The sequence below is a fragment of the Poecilia reticulata genome, chromosome 9, assembly GCF_904066995.2.
Source record: "Poecilia reticulata chromosome 9, P_reticulata-male-v2, whole genome shotgun sequence".
Taxonomy (NCBI): domain Eukaryota; kingdom Metazoa; phylum Chordata; class Actinopteri; order Cyprinodontiformes; family Poeciliidae; genus Poecilia; species Poecilia reticulata.
In genome coordinates this window covers 11894143-11909874 of record NC_088838.1, presented here as the reverse complement: position 1 = coordinate 11909874, position 15732 = coordinate 11894143, and the positions used below count along the sequence as shown (strand labels likewise).

At 38.3% G+C, this 15732-nt stretch overlaps 1 protein-coding gene across 5 annotated transcripts in view; it reads left to right on the top strand.

Annotated features, from left to right (window-relative positions):
* tmc1 (transmembrane channel-like 1) overlaps positions 1-15732 on the top strand; it is a 36554-nt gene that overhangs the window by 16537 nt on the left and 4285 nt on the right. For 3 of the 5 annotated variants that reach the window (XR_014088874.1, XM_081610545.1, XM_008419117.3), the window contains exons 2-12: positions 7025-7117; positions 12900-12923; positions 13172-13640; positions 13726-13914; positions 14000-14090; positions 14181-14262; positions 14570-14676; positions 14786-14884; positions 14975-15117; positions 15203-15347; positions 15437-15631. Coding sequence is in view for 4 of the 5 variants with exons in the window: in XM_081610545.1 (XP_081466671.1) it covers positions 7081-7117; positions 12900-12923; positions 13172-13640; positions 13726-13914; positions 14000-14090; positions 14181-14262; positions 14570-14676; positions 14786-14884; positions 14975-15117; positions 15203-15347; positions 15437-15631 (1581 nt within the window). In the remaining variant the exon portion in view is untranslated. Of the gene's footprint in view, positions 1-373; positions 6930-7024; positions 7118-12899; positions 12924-13171; positions 13641-13725; positions 13915-13999; positions 14091-14180; positions 14263-14569; positions 14677-14785; positions 14885-14974; positions 15118-15202; positions 15348-15436; positions 15632-15732 lie in introns of those variants that run through there. The other 2 variants (XM_081610546.1, XM_008419121.3) reach the window with 2 other exon arrangements.

The following is a 15732-nucleotide window of genomic DNA, read 5'->3' as shown; positions in this document are numbered from 1 at the left end:
GCCCAGCCAACACACACATGCACAGACAGAGCCTCAGTTTGCTTGTGTCTGGGGTCTGCTGGGTGAGACATTGTTGATAAAAGCAGCTACTTGTGGCAGCTTATCTGTTTGGTGAGGCCGTGCCTGGGGTTTGATAACTTCTGCAGCAAAGTTTGTTTTTTTTTTTGACAAAGAAGATGACTTTAAATCTGTTTCCTGCTCTTTCTACACTCATATCTTGCAAAGAAGCACTTCTTCTTGTTTGTGTTTGAGTGTGTGCTAAATTTAGTAAACAACAAAAAGGAGAAGGTGCTCAAAGAACATTATGAGATGTGGGGAATCATGGCCCACTTATGCTGTTACTATAATTTTTGCTGAAGGGTTTTAGAGAAATACAATCTCGACATTCACAGAAACAAAGAATAATTGGATCAAAAGAGAGTACATTTTTTAAAATTACTTTCTGTTTTACTCTTTTTGACTTCCTGCATCTCTCTCATGACTATCATTCTTCTGACCAGGAAGGAGCTCTGGAATAACTTCCCCCATTGAAATATTTTTTTTTATTATTTCCTCAACCTTCACAACCTGTTTGCAAGCCTCCTTTATGGGTATTTTAAGCAATTTGTGGTTCCTCTTAAAAAAAAAAAAAAAAAAGACTGAGGCGGAAGCCTGCAGGCGTTGCATGTACATGCAGCAGACTTGGGGGGAAAAAAATTGTTTCTGTTTCCCTTTACAAGCTGATCCATGTGGGTCTGTCTTGTTCCAGCTGACATCTGACACTCTGTGAATGAGTGCACGCCTGTGAGTCATGATAAATCCCCCCCACCTCCCCGTGCATGTGAGCGAGCATGTGAAAGTAAGAGCGTGTGCATGTGTGTGCAGCAGATGTCCTGAGCTCTGCTCCGTTCCCCTCCACAGACTGGCTGGTCTTTGTTGCTGCTCCCTCGTGCAAACGGGTATGGCCACGTGCTTCTCTGACTGCAGGGACAAGCCACGCCCCCCCTCCTCCCTTTAATCTGTCAGTTTCTGACGCCAAGTCCTGCCCTAAAAACACCCAGCGACTTTGCGGGATCTGCCTCCCCTCTGGATGACGTGGTTTTTACTCATGCATGCTCGCCATGCTGTCTTTTAGTCACACCGAGACATTGTGGCTGAGAAACAAATAACCTAAGCAATGCACTTCCTTTTTTTGCATCATTTTATGTGAGCTATCCATTTCTCAGAGGTTCCCCTTTGGTTTGTCGGTTTTGAAAGCTTGAATTTCCTTTGTTGCTCACATCCTGGCCACAGTGGCTTTTAACTTTTCACATTGTTGAGTTACAACTACAAACGTCGGGCATCTCTAGAACAGTTTTTAAGGCGTTCAGATCATTTGTAATGCAGTGAATTTTTTGTCGGCATGAAAAACCTCAAGTCTTAAAGTTACAAACTGAGTTCTGCTCTCCACAACGATCCATCTTAAAACATAAACTTCATAAATTATGCATACTGATGCTGGGAAACACAATCAGGAAACTAACCTTTACAAATGTAGATCTTGCTTTATTGATTAATTTTGCATCAATGCTTCCTAACAATTTGCTTAGTGTTTGTTTAGTCCTCCAAACCAGCGTCCACTCTGTCTGCTTTACATATTTATGCACACATTTATTTTATTTTCTGTGCATAGCCTTTGGTTAGCTCATCCTTTCCTATTTGTTTGTTTATTATTGTTTGTTTTCCAGTTTTTAATCATATGTAAGACCCTTTGTATACACATACAAGAGTGCTTTAAAATTAAGGAATGATTGGTTGACTTATTGACTGACACAAATGAACACTTATCAGATTTTTATGAAAAACAAAAAAAAACATGTTCTTTGTTCATCAAAATTTCACTCTACTTTGTGTTGCTCAATAAAATACATCTCTAGTGGAATACACCGAGTTTTGACATTTGGTGTAAATGGAGAAAATGTGAAAAGTTTCAGTTGGTGTGAATGCTTCTTTCAGGCACGAGAAAGCTGAAACAGGAAGAGGGACTTCTTAATTATGGGGAAGCTCGGGAAAGATCAAAGTGGGTTTCACATTAGAGGCATGAATACTGGTGGAACTGAATGCGGCTCTGTTTTTCTTTTCTCCCCGACATTTTAAAACTAGTTTAGCTGCTGCACTAAAGCAATCTGTCATCCCAGTAGGTCCTGAAGGTACAGAAAAACCTGTATGGCGCTGAAACTATCATTCATTGTGCTTGAATACAAGTATCTGCCAGGTGATCATTGTCTCATATTTGTGCCGATGGCAAAAAAATGTGGTACAGTCTGAGTCACACCTGGATTAGCTTGGGCTCTTCTCTTACTCTCTTTCTTTCTCGAACAAAAACAAGGCAGGTTTAACCCTCTGGGCCTGGCTCCCTGCCGCTTTATGTTTACCATCAAGTTTTTTAACCGGGGAGGCGTTAATCTTAAAGTTCCAGGTTGTTTTGTTCAGGTTAGAGAAACACTGGTATTGTTTGAAATACAAAATATTTCAAACAGACATTTCTTTTGTGTTTATGTTCTGCTACACCAAAAAAAAAAAAAAAAAATATATATATATACACATCACCTTGCACAAGGATTCACACCCGATTAACCTTTTTTCATTTTGTCATGTTACAACAATAAACTTCAAGGTACTTCATTGGGATTGATTCTCCTACATAAAACCAATTGCAACCAACTGGTTATCCATATTTGGATAACTAGTGAGAAAAAAAAATCAAATTGATGTTTGCCAAAAGCCATGCAGTGAATACAATAAAAAACAAAATCCAAAAATGATTTTTCTGGTCTAATAATAACTCTGCACATCACCTTAAATGCATTGTTTGCACCACAAAATATAGTGGTTGTTTTTCATCAGCTGTGACAGGTGAGTTCATCAGAACTGACGGGAAGATGGATGGAGCTAAGCCCAGGGCAATCTTGGAAGAAAACATGTTAGAGGCTGCAAAGGACTTGAGACTGGAGTGAAGGTGTATGCCTTTCAGTGTGTGAAAGTCCTTAAATATTTGACCAGAGCAAAAATTGAATCGTTCAGATTAAACCATATTCATGTGTTGGAGCAGTCTAGACCTAAATCCAAATGTGAATTTACGGAAATACTTAAAAACTGAAGTTGAGGGATCAGTCCGAACTTTTCTGATTTTCATTTCTGAAAACCATGTATATTATTTCCCTGTTCACAATCATTCTCTTCTTGCTGTTCTTTCATAAAATCACACAAAAACACTGGTTGTAATGCAACACACATGGAAGATTGAAGGAATAGGAGTATTCTTGCACTGTACATTAGAAACAAACCTTTATTCTAATCATTCCTACTCCTGCCACAAGGATGGAATCATTAACTTTGCGAGGTAACAATTGACTCGATGTGATTTTATAGCATGATAAAGCATTTATATTAAGTTCTCCCATGAATTTAAACCGAGGTCTGATGACCTCATAAAAAAGCCTTTCTCCCTGTGCCTCGAGCTTTTCCTGTCACTCTTGTTGTGAGCAGAGAGCCTGGCAACAGTCGGTTCATCTGTTAGACATTGCTGTTAGGCTGATGACTCACTGCCTAATATCTTCATACTGACAGCTGTTAGGTTGAACAAATGTTATATTTGCTGAAAAGAAATATCAACTTGAGCTACTATAACTCACCAATATGCTTCTCTATTATTTACTGTTCTGACAGTATAATGACACCAATAGACCACCAGGCTGCACAGTGAGCCTCACAACAAGAATCGGCAGCATGACTGTCCAAAGAAAAGGATCTTAAGTCATTTAGCGACCTGTAGTTGCGTTAGTTCTGAGATTTAACCCACTTTTTATTGAACGCAATATCTGTTTCATATGACTGTTCGATAAAAATGTTCATTTTTCACAAACCAAACAAAATAAATTCAACAAACCGCACCGCCTGAAAACTAGACAGATTTGATAGATTTGTTCAGGCTATGCTGAGAAATCCATTAGTTGCAGCTGGTAGCCATAATGTTTTTAGTAGAACGAAAATATACAGGTTTTTTAGGTTGGTAAGTGCATGAGCTTTGCTGCCAAGTTTGCTCTTATATATGTTGCATAAACTGTAAATAGTTAACTAAAGGTACACCTTTTCCTTTCACTAAGCCTCCGATGAATATGTTGTAGCACAGCAATAACATTTTCTGAAACTCTGAATTTTGGGTTCTCGTCATGTATTTATACCACAATCATCAACATTAAGAAAAATGAAAGAATTAAATATTTCACTCTCTGTTTAGTGAAGCTATACAACATGAGTTTTAGTTTGTGAAATATGTGACTTCACTCTGGGTGCGAAGAAAAAGACCCTTTGAAAATAACATTAAATTGAGACCAAGTCTAATAAAAATAAAAAAAGTAAAAAAAATAAAGAAAATAAAAAATCTTTTTCTACAAAACTGTATTTTGAAGGGTGAGTTTAAAGATTACAGAATGATGATTAAGATTGAAGTAATTATATACGTTACTAAAATGTATAATTTGTCTTATTGAAATCAAGAGACCATTTACAGTCTGGGATAGGCAGAGCTTTAAGAAGTGAAACAAACAAAATAGGAGAACAATTAAATAGAGGTGCAGGGTAATCTGAAACTGAATCACTTCTCTTTTTTAAAGAATACTGGATTATTTGAGCTTAAACCTGATCTGGTATAAATAAAACATTAGTTACAAGTGTCAGGGACCGTTATGCTACGCCTTATTACACTGCAAGAATATATTCAAATCATCAAAGCAAGTTTGAAATGAGAATATGTTCAAAATAACAATAAACAAAGCAAAACAAAAAAACAGTTCACCAAGTGGTTGTGGTGAAATGGGAGCCTTCAAAATTTCCATTTTAAGCAAACACTTTCTGTGGTGGAAGCTGGTTTGAAGTAGGACGGATCATTATGATGAATACTTGGACTAACTGGTTTCAGAAATGACCAGTTTCTAAAAGAAAAATACATTCTTACATGCCAGAGGCAGAAATATGGTAACAAAGCATTAATACCAGAATTATTAAACCAAATCATTTGCACACAGAACATAAATTTTGTGTATTTAATTACGTTGGTGTCCAGTTTCAGTGTTAAATTATTATTTCAGTATCCCTTATGAGGACACTGACTATAGTTGTGCTTCAGTGATGTTTTATTTTACATTATTTAACCTGTAGTTTGTTTTAACTCCACTGTCTACTCAAATGGCCTCACTGACCCTTTTCTCCTCCCTTGTGACCTGCGTAGGTAGACGAGGCTAACTTTAGCATTGAAAAACTGAACAATTTGCAAAAAGTCTTTCACCCAAACACACACACACTCGGCTTTGGGCTCTTAAATTCAAAAAGGCAAACTCCAGATTATTAGCGCATACAAAACAAGAAGCATGTAAACGACTAAAACTATGTTTGAGAAGGCACACTTATCATTTCCTGCTACTAGAAAGTTTTCAGTTTGGAGCAATACCACCTCCTACAGGATTTTGCTAGCACTAACATCACTACTTTCAAACACATGACATTTTGAATTAAAAAACGTAACTCTTAAAATGGTTGCTTTTATATTTTTTCAGGTTAACACTGTAATACATTCCAAAAGTTATTGTTTCAGATAAGGTTTTAAATGGACAGCCATATAACGAGCAACGCTCTGTGAAATAAACAGTAGTGCAAAACTATTGGCTAGCGTTACACTCAAAGTAATCAAAACACTTTGACTAGAAAAATAAAGCAAATGAAACCAAAACAATGTTAGTCTGGAGTCTTATTCTTCTTCTTTTTTTCCTGTAGGATCTGAGTCACATTCAGATGACTCTGATGGATCAACCACTTTGGCCCACAGAAGTTTATCTGGTAGACTAAATGATACATTTAGTTATTTATCATCTTTTAATAAAGTTTTCTTTTAGTTCTTGCATTCCTTTTCATCAATAAAGCACTTTGATTCGGTTGTCGTCAACTTAATGTGACCGACTGAGCAAACGGTAAATGACCTCTGCTTGTATAGCGCTCTATCAAATCCAGGACATTTACAGGACAAACTCCTACCACCATCGCTGAGGAGAACCTTAATCAAAGAAGGAGCCAAGACGTCCATTATAACTCCTGAGAAGCTGCAGAGATACATGACTTGGGCGAAAGAATTTGTCAATATGACCATCCATGGGCTGCACAGTGGTGCAGTTGGTAGCATTGTTGCCTTGCAGCAAGAAGGTCCCTGGGTTCGATTCCCAGCCCATGGTCTTGGTCTCTCTAAATTCTCCTAAGGTGTGTGTGTGTGTGTGTGTGTGTGCATGGTTGTTTGTCCTGCCTGTCTCTGTGTTGCCTGGTGACCTGTCCAGGGTGTACCCCTCCTCTCACCTGAAATGTTTGATGGAGATAGGCACCAGCACCCCTCCTGACCCCACTAGGGACAAGGGTGAACAGAAAATGAATGGACCACCTATCAGTTATAAATGTAGTAAAGAAATGTTATGGTCAAATGAGACAAAACTTCTATAAGTGTGTGGAAAACTAACACTGATTTACTTCTTGTTGAACCCTGACACGTCTAATGTAGAACAATGAACACTTGTACAAAGAGCCTTCATCCTCACTTTTACCTGGCCTGCCTTTAACCTCCAGGTTTTTGTCTTGCCATCCCCATTCATAGACCTCGAACTCTCTCTCTCACTGACACGTGGTGCATAATCTTTCAAATCCACACACAGCTGCATAAAAGGCAGTCATAACAGTTTTGAATAATTGATTGTTAGTGAAATTGCTTGGCTCTAGAGTTTCCAGCTCATCATTGTTCCTGCCTCGGGTCGATGGGTGGTGAGGAAAAAGTAAACTTCTCAGGCAAGTTACCCATCATGTGCCAAACCAGCAGTGCACATGCACAAAGACGTAAACCTGGACCTGCACCCACACCCTTCATCCCCAAAGCGGTACATGAGCTTGAAGAGGGTTCCCCTCTTGTGATGTAGAAGGGTACAGCAGCAGTGAGGAAGTATTAAACCCTGCAGCTTTGTTTGTTTTGCAGTTCACATCACCTCCCGATGTTGCCTTTTCTAGAAGACACAGGACCATGAGAGGAAGATGCCTGGAGATACCCTGATCACCTCAGAGAACGACAGTAAGATACTGACCATGTTCACGTTACTGGATAGGCATCGCTGCTCTGCTTTTCTAATACAGTACAACTCAGGATTTATTGGGTTTGTCGTAAATTAGCTTAGATTTTTGTTATACAAGCAGGGTAAGATGCTTTACCCACTTTAGTATTATCTATATCGTTTTGTGTGCAGGTGAGAAATTTTAGGCTTGGTCTCTACCAGTCCTTATATGTCCTGTGTCAAAAATTACAAGCTCTCTTCTTTTGACTTTGTTTGAATATTGACATTCTCTTGCTTGTCTCCCATAAAAGCCAGATGGTGGAGTGCATGGTGAATTGCTGATTGGCCATATCTTGGGAAGTTTGCAGTTGTGCCATACTCCTTCTATTTTTAATTGGTGGAGATAACAGTACTGAAAGCTCGGGATGTTGTTTTACAATGCAGCCCTGCTTTAAACTTTCCCACAACTTTTTCTTTGACCTGTCTGTTGTGTTCCTTGGTCTTTCCTGACACTTGTTCACTAATATTCTCTAACTAAGGGCATCACAGAAAGCCTTTTTTATACTGCATCTAGAATACTGAGATAGAGATATTGAATATGAGATGTTGAATGTTTGGACTCCACAGTTTTCAGACCTTTATTTGTAAACAATTTTGAAAAAAAAGTATGATTTTCCCTTCACTTCACAAATATGCTCTACTTAATGTTGGTCTTTTACCCAAAAACCCAGTGAAGTACATTGAATTTTGTGGCTGTAGCCAGACAAAAAAACCTTTTACAAGCCATTGTACGTTGTTTCCTCCTGACTAAGCCCATTTTCCTTTTTTTGGAGATGGTCCCTGCTCTCTTATCCTCGTAGGCTGAGCCTCCCCCTCTCTACTTCACCAGGCTATTGTTTGAGTCCTTTGTGCCCCTCGGCTGCACCTGACCGTAATGACCCGTGTGCTGCCCACTCCGGTTACACTAAGGACACACATCAAAAGACCAACTACATAAATATCTGTTCAGTCTGTCAGTGGTCCTCTTTGTTTTCCTTTTTATCCCTATTTACAACAGTACAATAGTCCCATGTGCACAATAAGGTTTGGCTCAGCCAGTCAAAGGGGTCAGTGTGGCATCCGCAATATAAAAAATAGACTGGATTTAATAAAGCTAATGTCATTCAAGAAGCGAGGGGCTAGTTATAAAGCACTGATATCATATGACTACAGTTATGTGCATTATTTCTATAAATTTTGTGGCTGTAGCCAGATATAGCAAATGTTTTTACTATATTTTGCATAGAAGTTTGCTATATTTATTGTACAACTTTTTAAAAAACGTTGAGCTGTCAAATAACTCCAGTTTTAAATAACGTCTTTTGAAAAACAGAAGTTGTTTTTTAAGCATCTATGATTACAATAGGCCTTTGCAGCGCTTGCGCTGCTTGGGCCTAATAACAAACCAAAGAAAAGAGTAAAAGAAGAACAAATAAAGAAGTATCATCTGTTCTAATCCCTGTTCTGGGTTGCTAGATAAGGATAAGTAAGTAAACATTCTCTGAACTTTCTAAATGTGTTCACATTTTTAATGTTCCTGTTCTGGAAGTAGTTTTTCTGGATTATAAGTTTGTTTAACAGCCTTTAAAGTCAATATTTTAAAAATTATTTTCTTTACTTACAAGCATAAGAGAGACAATCTGATCAGATAACAGCCATTTATTTCCTAGTCATGTGACAGTGAATATTATTACTGATTATTACAAACGGCTTTACCTATTGAGAAATAAGATATTATCACAGATGAACTTGTACACAACAACTTAAATCCCCAAATAATTCAGCAAATGTAAATCAGAAAATGAATCAACTGAAATTTAAAGATTAACTTGAACTTTGTGAACATTTCGCCACAATACAGACACCTAGCAGCCTAGGGTTTTTGGTTATTAATTGTGTAATATATCCACTGCTTGTAGGCACAGACATCCATGAAAGCACTTGGTGCACTGAATGCATGCCATGGATCTCCAGAGAAGGAACAAACGCCATACAACCTGTTGTTGAACACAAATCCTCCACCAGAATCACCCTGTCATAAACACAAAGATTTTTGTTGTTTTGCTGCTGTGATTATCTGGTAAAATAGAAACAATGTCTAAATTTTGTGCAGAAAATTGTTTAAAGACTGACGTACGCGAGACATGTCCTTCTTAGAGCTTCTCACACTGTACCACTGTTGGATTTTGCCTGTATCTTTTCCAATCTTTAACTCTGCACACTGAAGGACATCTGGAAGATGTTCAACTGTAGAGGAAAAGCAGCATAAACATGTAAGGTCTGTTTAAGAGTTGACATATTTTGCTCAGCATATCACCTTATCTGTGGTTATTAAATTGCAGCATGTTACTTGTTTAAGATCGATATTTTTACATTTGTATCAAAACTGTCACTATGTCCTCATGGTTAATATGAGACAGATAATCTATGAAAAGCTGGATTTCCTCCACCTCCTCCATTTTTTTCCAGCTATCTGCAGAAATGCACCGCAACAGGTCAAAAACAACCAATCAGAGTCGAGAGGAGGGTCTTAGCGCTGTCAATCAACGCTCATGTACACACTGCTCACTTTACAGGGGAGGGACCTATAGTGTGTGCTTGTTAATATGTTCTATTTCAGCTTTAAGCAGTTTATCTCAGAGAGATTTTGATGACCAAAACTTCAACAAGTTTCTAAGTTCAGCTTCAGTAGAGAGTCTAAAAGCTGATTTGAATCATCTGAATCATTTTAATGTAATAACAAAAACAATGAGAAACATGAACATTCATCTCACTTTTCTTGTTAAAATTGCCAACTCCTGTGAATCCATAACCTGCAATCTGAACCTTGGTGTTGCCGAAAGACAAGAAAAACAAAACTGAAAATAAGTTGCATTAAGAAAAACAACTAACTCTCGGAGACCAGAGCTCAAACATTTTCCTGGATGAATTTTGCCTCATCTTGCAGATCAAGAACCAAGTTTTGAAATTTAAGATAAAACTTACAATAGGAGAGTATCTGGACAGTCGGGCAGTTTAATTGGTCAGATTGTTGTTATCTTTGCTGGCAGCTTCAGGAGCATGATGTCATGTTCACGACTGTTGCTGTCTCTATAAACCTCACAGTGAGTCATTAGATAAGTAAACTTTCTACCACGTCAAGGATGAACTGTGAGATGTACCCTATTAACCCTAGGCAAAAAAAGACACAATTACTGAAGAAACAATCAGTTATTGGTGATTTTTCAGTAAAACGTTTCCTGACTCACCATCCTGGCTCTGACGTCCAGCAGTGAGCTGCAGTCAGAACCCACTGATCGCTGATCAGAGATCCTCCACAGAATTTCACTAAAGTTCCTTTATGGCAAGAGACTTCCACATGATAGTGTCGCTCATCGTCTCTGCACTTCTGACCTCCAATGATTCTCTTCTGCAGAGACTCTGAGCTCACTGCAACACCTGAAGAAGAAAGTTGCTGTTTATAGCAAATTAAATCCACACAATAAAAATAAGAAACCAACACAACAGCTTTGTAATGAAAAAAAAAATGGATCAACATAATTCATAGCATTCAGAGCCAGTGAACATGTCTCCAGTGTGTCCAGTGTCTCCAGTGTGTCCGACTCACCCAGCCCCAGCAGCAGCAGCAAAGCCATTTCTGGTCCAGCAATGGCTTTCCTGTGAATGTCTGCAGTCCCGCAGCAGCTTTTAAATTCTGTTCACAACTTCCTGCTGGACAGGAAGCCATCAATCACAGGACAGACAGTGATCTGTCCATTCACAGGACGGACGGACACTGATCTCTGACAGGATGACTGGGCCGCCCCTAACATCTGATCCACGGCTCTCCAGGCTCTCTGTACGTCTAACAGTTTTTATTCCTGGCTGCTCAGTCAGTCAGTTTCAGTCCAAATGTTTTCATGACAAAAGAACAAAGTGAGCTGAGGATTTGAAGGATTCCTTTAAATTTGGCCGATTAAAATGATAAAACACAGCAGAGTTACCAGTGTCTAAAATTCATGTCTTTTAAGAATGATGAAAATATTTGATAAGCTCAACTTGACAAAACCTGAGACTGATTCTCCTTCACTGAAGCACCTACTGCCAGATTTCCAGCAAGCAGCTTTTTGATGATTGCATTGCTAAAACTCAATAAGATCCCAATACTCTAGTATTGTTCTTGGATAAAGTCTTGTGCTTGTGGCAGACTGCTATGGCCTGTAGAGGTAAGACAGCAGACATATTTTATATGACAATTTCAGATCAGTCAGTCGAAGTTCTCACTCAAGCCAGAAATCTAAATTTAAAACAGGACTTTCTTTGTCAAAGCTTTGCATGAACTGATTTTACTGATATTAAATCAGTTGCTTAGGATCCTGTAACATACGTTACAGTTTCATACATTTAATTTTATATTAACATAATCTTGACCATATTGTACTAGTCCTTGACCTGCAGTGGGCTGCTGCATGAATGAGAATTAAGCATAGGATGTATACAAACCTTTAATTTGTTTTACTGTAGGATTCATTACAATATGCCACATGAAATCATTTAAATATTTTGTTTTAAAAATATTTCAAATATGTCCTGAACTTGCACATTTTGTCTGACAAAAACTTACAGGAACTAAGTTCACTCTGTGTCTCACAGGTAGGATCTTGACTTCACAAACTTCTGCACAATCGGGTCTCCAAATATATTTTATGACTTTATTTATGATTTTATTTTCACAACGCCCTGTTGGCACCTCGGATTAAGCATTATATATATGACCCATTTCATGCATAGCAGACAGTGGACAGCCAACTAAAAGTCATTTTTTGTCTGTTTCTATGTTGTAAAAGCACACAGACCACTAAAGTGAACACTGGTGTATAATACAATACACTGCCAACTACTGGCCCTCCACTGCAAGTGCAAGAAAATTTAAATCCAATATGGCAGACGGATGAAAACGCATGCTGACCAACTCAGGAATATCCAGTCCCTCCTTTACTGTAGAAAATTCTTGCACATAAAAAAAATATTGTGACATCAAGCAACTCCTAAAGACTAAAACTAATGATGTAATTTCCAAATAATAACTTTGAATTTGGAAAAATTACAACTGATCACCTGTCCACTATAGTGGAGGCCAGGTAATTATTGATATCATTATCATTCTGTCTATAGATCTACAATAAGCACCATTTCCAGCAAATTTTTTGGCTTTAAAAACAATGACTTATGTTTTAGTTCTTAACTTGAATATTTAATCAGTGTGTTTGTTTTTGTTCGACTGTTACCAGTCTTAAATGTCATGGTTGTGTAGCCGTGTGTGTGTGACCAGATAAAAGAAATAGAGAAAAGACAAAGAGTCCTTTTGTCCATAACAAAGTGTTTCTTATGAATTTCTTGTAACATTTTTGGTCTATAAAGTCACAAGATTCATAGTTTCTTTTAACCCTTGTGTTAACAAATGGGGTCCAACTGACCTCACACCCGTATCACTTGTATCATTTGCCTCAGTCCTCACACGCACAAGGGTTAAAAAGGACATTTTTAGTTCCATTAGTCTTTTTATTTTTCACAATGTAGAATCAGGGCTTTTTTTTCTATTTTTTAAATACATAATAACAAACCATGACACTTATGCTTGCAAAACATATCTGCCCATAGTTAATCTGTAATCTTTTTTAGTTTTTTCCAACATTCCAACTTATATACCTGCAGATACGTTGATGGTAGAATACATTTTATCAGTTGTCCTAATTTTAGTCTGGAATTGTTTTTCTCCCACAGCTGACATTGAACTGGATTTTGCAGGTGAGTCGATACGTAAAATCTCAGTCGTGAATAAAAACATTTCAGACTATTTACATCTGGGAGTTATTTTATTGTAATAAGAAAATAATTTGGACATGCAGAACTTTACATCCAGAAATTGTGTTTTGACCAGACCTCACCAAATCATCCTACTGTGGAAATGTAAAACATAAACCAGGTGAATCTGGGTGGACAGCATAACAAGGAAACATAAAATCACCTCCCTCGCCTCTCTCATTTCTCACCAGGTGATGAAGATTTTCAAGAAAATCACGAAAGGGAAAAACACAAAGGGAAGAGAAGAAATGGTGACAGACAAAAAAACGAGAGGGAAAATCAGAGAAGAAAGAGACCATCCAAATTGGTGCAAGGAATAAGAGAGGAATCTCAATCCAAGACAGAGAGAAGAGAGAGGAGTAGGAGGCGAAGAAGAAGAGCTGAACATGAAACAAGCATACATGAGGGGAACGAAAGGGAGCGGGATCAAACCAGGGCCAAGTCAACAAAATCAAAGAAGAACATCAAAAATGAGAAAACAAGAAAGTTGGAGGGGAAGGAGGATGGAGAAGCTCAGGAAAGAAGTGGAAAGGGAAAACTGAAACTTGTATGTGCCAAAAATGAGGAGAAAATAGAAAGTGGAGATCAACTTAAGGAAAAAGAAAAAGCACTTGGAGTGAAGAAGAAGAAGAAAAGGCGCAAAAAAGTTGTTGAAACTAGGTAATGCTTCATGTGATGCGATCGCTCCTGCTTCTAAAGGAAAATGTCTCGTCACTCGTTAACAGAGCCTTCTGAAATTATTTAGTTCAGAGCCAGAGACGAGTGAGGAAGGTGATGATGAGGAAGAGGTCAATAATGATGGGGAGGTGAGGCCTGAGTTACTGTCACCGGAAGAGTTGGAGAAGTTGAAGGACGCAGTGGATGAGAAGAAGAAGCTGATCCAAAGTCTGAGGGGGAAGCCCTGGCCAATGAAACAGAAACTTGTCACTTTACGGTACACTTTAATTTATTACTTAAAAAAAAAAGTATGAAATGACTTAAAACAGTAACTTGTCAATAATTTATTTACTGACTTTTAGAGAGTCTCAGCTATTTGTGGAGAAATATGAGGGAGCTTTGGGGAAAGGGAAAGGCAGGAAGCTCTATGCGTACAAGGTCATGATGACAAAGGCAAGTAGACACCAACTTTCACTTATTCAGAAAGAAATATCGAATTAATAAAAAAACATTTTCACCATTTTGTAATCATTGCATCTTTAGAAGTGGATGAAGTTTCAAAGAGACTTTGAGAACTTCAAAACGGCCTGCATTCCATGGGAGATGAAAATAAAAGAGATTGAAAGTAAGCTGCCTTCAAACATTTGTTATGAATAAGAAGACATATGACATATGTTAAAATGTATTTGAATAGAACATCTATTCAGACACATTTTGAGTATACATGATCTTCCTTCTAAAAAGGGGAAAATAGTACATGAAATAGTATGTGGTGCATTTTTGACTGTCAAAAAAAGCTTATGAAACCATGTGTAGCTTTCTTTCCAATTCACAAATAAGCTCTTACTCATGTTTGTCCACCAGTCAATATGGTGAAAATAATGTTTGTAGTTGAAAGATGACTAAATGTGAAAAGCTTTTGTGCCATTCAGGTCATTTTGGCTCCTCAGTTGCCTCGTACTTCATCTTCTTACGGTGGATGTACGGCATCAACATGATCCTGTTTGGTTTGACCTTCGGCCTGGTTATGGTACCAGAGGTACTCCAGTTTTGAAACCTAAACTGTAGATTCTTTTTGTTCATTGCTCTCTAGATATATTTCATTTTGCAAATAAGGCTCATTCTCCTCTTTACTTTTTTTTTAACAGGCATTAATGGGGAGACCCTATGGCAGCATCCCGAGAAAAACGGTCCCCAGAGCTGAGGAAGCCGGTGCCATGGACTTTGCTGTGCTTTGGGACTTTGGGGTCATTTAGAGATCTGACACACATTGATTACTTCCACCTAAAACAAGATGTTTAATTTGCCTTTTTAATGTTTTTTAATGTCACTCGTAGGGTTACGCTCAGTATTCGGTCCTCTTCTATGGTTACTATAACAACCAGCGTGCTATTGGCTGGTTCAAGTTTCGAATGCCGCTGTCGTACTTCCTGGTCGGTGTGGGCACAGTGGCTTACAGCTATATGGTTGTCATACGGACGTACGTTTTCTGCCCAGGTGTTGAATGACACTATGTCTTCATTATACAAGATTGCATAGAGAGAATGCATTCTTTCTGACTGCAGGATGGCACGTAATGCAAACGAGTCAGGGATCGGAGATGATAACAGCTTCAATTTCAGCTGGAAAATGTTCACAAGCTGGGATTACCTGATAGGAAACCCAGAGACAGCAGACAACAAGTTTGCCTCCATCACCACCAGTTTTAAGGTCAGCCCTGCTCTTCGTCTAATTTCCAGTGGAGCGACAAATGAAACGGCGCAGCAGAGTTAGTCGGTTGTGCTGTCTGACATCTGTAGGAAGCAATCTTGGAGGAGCAAGAGAGCCGAAAGGACGACAACATCCACCTGACTCGTTTCCTGCGCGTGCTGGCCAATTTCCTGGTGTTGTGCTGCTTGGCAGGAAGTGGATACCTCATTTATTTTGTGGTGCGTCGGTCTCAGAAGTTTGCTCTGGATGGTCTGGAGAATCACACCTGGTGGGAAAGAAATGAGGTGAAAAGGGAACAAATAGCGTGTGAAATGATTATTATAGTAGAATATTTTAGAATATTTAGATTTTAGAAGATTTTAGAACATTTCTAGATAAGGAAATT